The sequence below is a fragment of the Carassius auratus genome, unplaced genomic scaffold, assembly GCF_003368295.1.
Source record: "Carassius auratus strain Wakin unplaced genomic scaffold, ASM336829v1 scaf_tig00216729, whole genome shotgun sequence".
NCBI classification, from domain to species: domain Eukaryota; kingdom Metazoa; phylum Chordata; class Actinopteri; order Cypriniformes; family Cyprinidae; genus Carassius; species Carassius auratus.
Genome location: NW_020528711.1, coordinates 418,687 through 426,557, shown reverse-complemented (window position 1 = coordinate 426,557; position 7,871 = coordinate 418,687). Strand labels below are relative to the sequence as shown.

Sequence of the window (7,871 nt, the reverse complement as noted above, 5' to 3'; positions counted from 1 at the left end):
TTAACTATCATTTTGCATTACAGTTTTCCTAATGAATGTTGTTCAGTTGCTTTGACGCAATGTATTTTGTTTAAAGCGTTATATAAATAAAGTTCAGCATCAGCATGACATCAGAGCAACATGAATATAGTCTTCAGACTGCGACTGAAGGTCTGGAATTCATGGCAGTTTTATTTGGCCAAGGCCCATGAGGACGTTTGGCCGTTTTAGACCGGTGTGTAAAACTCTCGGACGTATTTGGAAGATTCTGTGCCGTAAACTTAAAATATTTCACATGCTTTTGGAACTCCTGTGTTTAGTTGATCCTGATAAATGCTCATTGTCACAGTTGTAAACTACGGCTTTCTTGTTTCGTGGCGGGGATTTGCACAACGATATCTTTTATAGGCGGTTTGTTTTTACAGGTTTTTACAGGCGGAATGTTAAGGAACGCGACATACAGGTCTCCCAGAAATCCTGTAGAATTCAACCAATTCAATGACGACTTTGACACTCCTGAAATGTTTCCACTTTTGTGTGCCATTATCGTCCACTTGGAATTATAATGTTCTGACATTTTTGTCAAAATTGAGTTATTCACATATTCTTATTCTGTGTCAACATATTTAATTTATGTGATAGATTTTTAAAGTTGTGTACATTATGGGACTTTTTATTTAAAAAAAAAACAATAAGGTTGTATTTACACAGTTGAATAGAACACTAAAACTTTGAAGCCCAATATCTCAAAACTACTCGGAATGCAGATAGAACCTTAAAATTCCAAGGGGACGATATGCATAAGACGTTTAGCCAACAGTCCGTGGGTGTGACCTCTGAAGTTTAGACTAACTTGGATTGATGATCCAAGTTGGATTGATTCTGCACAGATTTTTCTCATCTCAAACAAGCCTACTGTAGGTCCCAGTTTGTCGATATAGTGATGCAGAGGGGCACCTTTGACGTCTTCATAGTGACTCTAAAGGCAATTCAGTTTCTGATGCCTTGAGAGTGAGAATGGGTTGAAATGTCTTTTTTTCACCTAAACAAGAAATTCTTAAATTATGCATATTTTTCCTAATAGAAAATAAGGTAACAGTGAGATAAACTTTTCATTTATTATTATTATTAATATAATACATTGCAAATTCAGAGAAAAAATAAAAAAAAATAAAAAAATCAGGCAAATTTTTAAACACTTTCCCTCCCTGTTCTGAGTTCTATTGTAAGCCCCTAAAGGTGCATCGCAAATAGGGAAGATACAAGTCAAGCCCACAAGCACAGTTTTTGAGGGAGATTTAAATTATTATTGAATTCGGTCATACTGAGTGGGGAGGGGAGTGGGCTGCACAAAATGACAGAAAATTTATTTAACATTTATTCAAAAGAAAAAGAAAAAAAAAATGTTTTTAACGAACATAAACCGTTGCATTGTCACAGAGGAGATCTGAGTACACACACATATTCTGTAGGTTAGACAGAATAACTGAATGTACTGTATAGATAATGACAGAATTCTTTCACTATGAAATACCTTAATAGTGGAGAACATGAAAAAACAATTTCATCCACTTAAAACTGATAAATTCTCATGTAAACTCATTTTACTGGTATTAAAAAAAACTACAGCATGATATTTATTTGTTGCTTTTAAATCTCTGTCATAGCCAGTATAAATACATACAGTAGCCAGTTATATCTGATAGCTGATTGCTTGCACTTGATTAACTGGTTACAAACTCACATGCCCCAAAGATATTATGGTGATATTTTATCAGGTCTGTAGAGAGATTTTGAGCAAGTTATCTGACATGTTTTTAATTACAGCAATCCATTGATGCAGTTGTACAGCAATTACAGGAGACAAAAGAGTATATAACAGGGTTTTTAAACATTTTCAAAGTCCATTATTTACAAATGTGTTTACACCTTAGTGGCTAGACAATGAGCTCAGCATCCAAACTGGCCCATATTAATATTTCAGTATTATGTTTACCTCTGCTTCTACAATACCACAGAAACCAAAATTACACACACACACACACACACACACACACACAGACACACAAATCTATGTTTCATAGAAATCGCTCCGCAATTCAGATAACACTATCTTTGGTCACAAAATGAGAAAATTAATTCAGTCAGGAACAAAATAAGAACAACATTCAGCCATAATGCAATTAAAATGTTTCATTATTTGCCATGAATGAAAAGATCAAGCAATAAATAAAAGGGGATCTGGTAAGCAAGCGAAGAGTTATTCTGAGTTATTATAAAGGGCTACAGATATTAAAGAAAGTTCTATTAAATGCCTACCACAACCAAATAAACATTGCAGAAGGTGGTGCCTTGTTGTTTGTCCTGAATCTTGCCCTACACCAGGCTCTTCAGTCACCTCTGGGGTACAGTAGCATTGAAGCAGCTGATGCAGGTGCTTCTGTAGGTCATCCGTTCGCAGGTAATCTGGGGTGTCCTTCAGTCATTCCAGGTGGGTTTGTTTGGCTTGGCCATCCTTCACTTCTGTGCTTTTCTGAGTGTGTGTCTTATGCATCCGGGTCCTAAGAATCAACAGAGCAGAATCACGATTGGTGTGAAAAGATCATCTTTAATATTGAATGATTAGTTCAAGGATCAGCATAAACCAGCATCCCAGTATCAAAATATACCTAACCAGCATATGCTGTTTTTTTTTCAGCAGGAATTTCTTATTCATTTTTTAAAGGTTTATCCAAGTAGGTTGATTTGGTATGTATCTTTGTTTTATTAAAACGTGTGGTGTTGGCCCAGTGGATAAGACACATGCCTTTGGTGTGAGAGACCCGGGTTTGAATCCACTGTGAGACACCAATGTGTCCCTGCGCATGACACTTAACCCTTAGTTGCTCCAGAGGTGTGCAACCTCTGACATGTAGCAATTTTAAGTCGCTTTGGATAAAAGCGTCAGCTAAATGAATAAATGTGTGAATGTTTACGTGTTCAGTAAGCTTGGTTTTACTTGGGCTAGTATTTTTCTTTTCTTTTTTTGTGATATTGAAATCGGTAACAAGAAATTTCAGTGCATCAAAAAAATTTGATGGCAAAGAAATTGTACACAAACACACACACAATGGGATGCACACATACAGTATAAACTATGTTTATTGTTTTTAATCAAAAAAACAAACAGGAGTTTGCTGGTATTTACATTTTTTATTAGTGCTTGAGTAAGTTTTGTAGCACAGGCCAGGGAGTTACAACACCCTGCCTTCAGAAACTGAGCGTGAATGTAAATTTTGTGCTCATGCTAGATGGCTTACCCTCCCTTTTATTGTCATCTTATTGTGCTCCCTCTTGAAGGTAGCTCTTCAGCAAATGAATGATCACCTGTATAATCGTAAGAGAAACATTTCTCCCCACCAGCCTCACCAGTAAAAATGTAAGGAGTAGAAGTAAAAAATCATCTGAAAAATAATTACTCAAGTAAAGTATAGATACCCAAAATTTATATTTAAGTAAGGTAACAAAGTATTTGTACTTCATTACTTGACACCTCTGCTGGTGAGGATGAAATAAAATAAACCAAATGAGATTTAATCTTCCCTGAGGTAGGTTCATTCTTTGATACTAAATCCAGAGAAGTAAGTCTATACTCACATTTTGATGCAGTAATCTCCAACTCGTATAACTCATAACCAACATCTGATGTCATAGAGTCAGGTGAGGATGACCCATGTCTTTTTATTGGGCTTGGTTAAATTAATAATTCAGAGTAATGTGGTACAGGTGAGTCGGGATATCTACATTCACTCATGGACTCAATTGACTGTGAAGAAGAGCCTCTAATTAACAGGTATTCAATAGAAGGTTCATATTATGTAGTCCCTGAACACAGTGATTGAGGTGAACCAGATTCACCTCCTTATACTGACAAAGTAATCAGTGAGAATAACACTGAATTGAGGTAAAGGTGAGTCAGAGAATAGGGGTATACAACCAGATATTATAAACTGAGGAGAGTCAGGTTTTTGTTCTGAATTAAGGTCAGTTTGACAAAGTGTATTTTCATCATCTATACAGTCCAATGCTGGGGAAGTTGGACTGGAGCCTGTCTCTGGCATGATAAATGATTGTGTGGGTAGTGTGAAGTCAGGAAAAGGTGAATCAGGAGACAGTGTTCTGTTTTCATCAATCGATGCAATTGACTGCCAAGAGGATCTTCTAAGATCAATGACCAAGTCATCAAATACATCGGTCATGAACCGAGGTACAGGTGAGTCAGGAGACAATGATCATATCTTAATCTCTGATATTATAGACTGAGGAGAATTATATATTTGCTCTGGATAAAGGTTGGACTGAAAACATTATTTTTTAACATCCAAAGTGATTGTTTCTGGAGAGGTTGGTTGAGATACTGTAAGTGGTATGATGTGGCCACTTTGAACAGAGGAATAGTGATGTGATTGACACTGATGAGGACCTTCTAAAATTAATCATCTCGTCATCAGATAAACTGTTCTGTCTGACACTATTGATTCAGGGGGTGAGGATCTGTAAAAAGGTTAAAAAGTTAAAAGTGAGCATAATATTCAGGTATTGGAGAATCTGGTGCAGATATTGGTAAATCAGAGGAAAGAGGTCTGTGTTTTTCAAAAGATTCTAGAGAAGCCACTGGATTAAAAAGATCCACTTAATTTCTTCTGGTCTGTTAATGCAGATTCAGCGGAGATAGAACTACAATCCTTTAAAGGTATTGTTTCAAAGGCTGTGAAATATAGTGGCAATGGTGAGCCTGGTGAGAGCAATCTAAACTCATTCTGTGAGGTGTCTGATGCTGGTGTGAATGTCCTGAAACAATTTTCTACAGTAAACAGCTCTTCAAAGTAAGGTTCTGGGGATACTGGTCTAAATTGATGATGTGACAAAAGGGGTTTGCATTTACATGGGATATTCGGCTAATTAAACAATATTTTGCTGAATGTTTTTTTGTGCTGGCACCTTGGCTGATTCAGGACTGTCATGGATAAATAAAGATGAAAATAAAACCGCCCATAGGTGGCAACAAATCCCTGATTTAAATTAGAAACAAAACACGTGAATGGGCCCTGAATCACTGGCTCACGATTCATTCAAAAACAGAATGATTCAAGGAATGAAACATTGTGTTGCTCTACACGGTTGTATAAAATTATCACAATGAATATAAAAACTCATAAATTGGCATTTTTTTCTGTCATTGCTTGAATTATAAAGGCATTCTAACTGCATTCTAATTTCATTGTGCAATGAATGCTTCTGGACTTTTAAGATTTGTTTTTGTTAGTTTTTTTTTACAAAGTCAATGATTTCTTGTCAACTCTCCTATCCTCTCTCAGTCCCACACAGTCACATACAGCACAATAATATTATGTCAGGGGAAGGTCTTTAAATTCTAATCAAAGAACAATAATACCTTCTGTTGTGTTCTTATTAAAGAACTTCAAAAGTTGCTCTTGAACCATTTTGTACGAAAAATGACGGAAACTTGCTTCAGCTTGTGGCAGCTTATTACAGAGCGAGTTCTGATTGGCCAATCGCTGTTATTTAGTTAGTGAATTATCATAAGTAGAGAATTTTAACATTTAATTTCCACAATAAATTTTACATAATACACAACATTATAAATCTAAAGGGGATGGGTGGGGGGATGCTGGTTTCATAGGGGAGATTTTTTTTATAATTAGTTTTTTTCCACCGGGGGGATACCATCCCCCTTTCAATTCGAGCTCTGGTTCTATATACAGGCACAGCACAGGTGAATCAGGTGAAAGAAGAGTGTGTTAATTTATCAATGTAAATGTTTCAGGAGATGAAATTCTGGTTTTAGGCAATACTTCTGATACTGGTTTGTTTTCATTTTCTGAGGCCTGACTCAAATGAATTAGATCTGCTTTCAAAACGAAGTGTTCGCTATCAAAAAAAGTCAGAACTGAAATACATAGGATACCAAGATCTATTTGATTCAGGTGATAAAGATCGGTAGAAAATCACAGAACCAGGTGAAATAAGTTTTTCTGTGTCATCAGTCACTTCAAAATAACATGCTCCTAGTTAATTTTCTATATTCAATTCAATTCAAGTTTATTTGTATAGCGCTTTTTACAATACAAATTGTATATCCTGTAAGAGGGACCATTTTTTTTCACCAGGTGCCTGTAATGTTTTGTGTTCTTCCACATGTATTGTTAATTCAGGTGTGTAATTTTCAAAAGTTGGCAAAGGTGTAGCTAGCCTAAAATCAGGCAATGGCGAGTCAACAGAGAGAAGAGTGCAGTCATTCACTGAAGTTACAGATTCTGGTGAAGATACTCTTAATTCAGTCATTAATATGCATGAGTCTGGTGAAGAGGGTCTACAGTATACCCAAATGTTACTGGTTAGTCTAAAGGCAAATAATCCACTGATTCTAGTGATGATCTATATTCAGATTAAGTAACTCCAAGGTTATCAAAATATTCAAACTCTACATCTGGTGACAAAGATCTTAGCTTAACTTGGGATGTTAAAGATACAGGTGTAAGAGGTCTACACTTTTTTTGTGCATTCAGCATCTGTTGGTTTAGTTAGAGTAATTGGTATGGCTACTTCAGCCCTTGCTTCTAAAAAACCAGAATCAGTTTTTGGAAGTGGTAATATAATGTATGTGACTGTTCAGCAACTGAATCAATTGACATTTGATTAAACGAAAAAGGGGTAATCTTTTCTGTAATGCATGTTCCACTTACAAGTGCAACAGACATTCTAGGTTGTTGAAGAGGACTGGAAATTATTTGAGTTATTCTTTGTATTTCTTCAGTGGGCAATTCTGTGATTCCAAACGGATAAACATCAGTATCTTTGGAAACATCTGAAGATTCTTGTAAACAGACAGGAATCATGTTACAATTCCCTTCATCCATAGAAGAAATCTCATTTTCGGGGAACCTATAAGTCTCTACAATTACACTCGTTTACATAGCTCAGGTGAGACATAACTTTCAACAAAAAGGGTTCTATAGAATCTGTCAGAAACTTACTCAACAGAGCTGTATATAATTCTCCCTCTCACTTGGTTTCTTTGGAAGTGCAACCTCATATTTATTCATTGAGGCAGATGCATTTTCTGTATTTTCATTTGATGTAAAGAAATTCATTGCACTGGAGACAGGTGAGGGAATATAATCTTCAGAATCTTGCTTGAGTTCCAAGGAAAACTCATCCAAATCTGTCTCGGCATTCTCAAATTTCCAATAGGGTGTGCCCAAAATCTCACATTGCATTTGTCTCGGCCTCAGAGGGTATCTTTAATCTGTTCATCATCCTGTTGGGCGAAAAGTGGGATATATTTACCCCCAGTTTCTCCTAACACTTGGAGAGGATCATTCACAGTTACATGAGCATTGTTTGATGATTTGTTGGAAATAGTACCACTTTTGTAAACTGGGCCATAAATGTGAGACTGCGGTCTCCAGGGAACAGCTTTGAACAGGGTAAAGAAGGGACTTACTTTTTTGATAACGGCTGAGAATGGTTGCCTTAGTCCAACCATATCAAAAAAACTATGTGCTGAGACCCCGACCACCCTGACAAATAGAGAATCAAATTTAAATAACTTATTACTCTGTATTGTTAATACATTTTTAATGGTTTAGGTCAGGAATAGAATTAATTTACTCTGAATCCATCTCTTTGTCTTTCAGCAACCTCTTTTCCTTGGAATCATCTAAGAAAGATACATTGCAGGAGAGATCCTCGACAGATCCCACCAGAGGTCCAAGTTCTAATCCTTTTTGTGTGACTTCTGCTCGCCAACCTGGCCTGGGCCTGTCCATGTCATCCTGCAGGGCTGAAAACCCTGCAAGGCCAACATAGTTTCTGTTGAGATGTTGTAA

General features: G+C 36.5%; 1 protein-coding gene across 1 annotated transcript in view; it reads right to left on the bottom strand.

Moving 5' to 3' along the window:
- Nucleotides 1-1,168: 1,168 nt before the first annotated feature.
- The window catches only part of LOC113098911 (ankyrin-2-like), a 56,552-nt gene continuing 49,849 nt past the window's right edge, over nt 1,169-7,871 (bottom strand). The window contains exons 23-26 of the mRNA XM_026263968.1: nt 7,654-7,834; nt 7,487-7,562; nt 7,017-7,300; nt 1,169-2,540 (exon numbers count right to left, since the gene is read on the bottom strand). Of these exons, the coding sequence (XP_026119753.1) occupies nt 7,271-7,300; nt 7,487-7,562; nt 7,654-7,834 (287 nt within the window). The 3' untranslated portion in view covers nt 1,169-2,540; nt 7,017-7,270. The remainder of the gene's footprint in view (nt 2,541-7,016; nt 7,301-7,486; nt 7,563-7,653; nt 7,835-7,871) is intronic.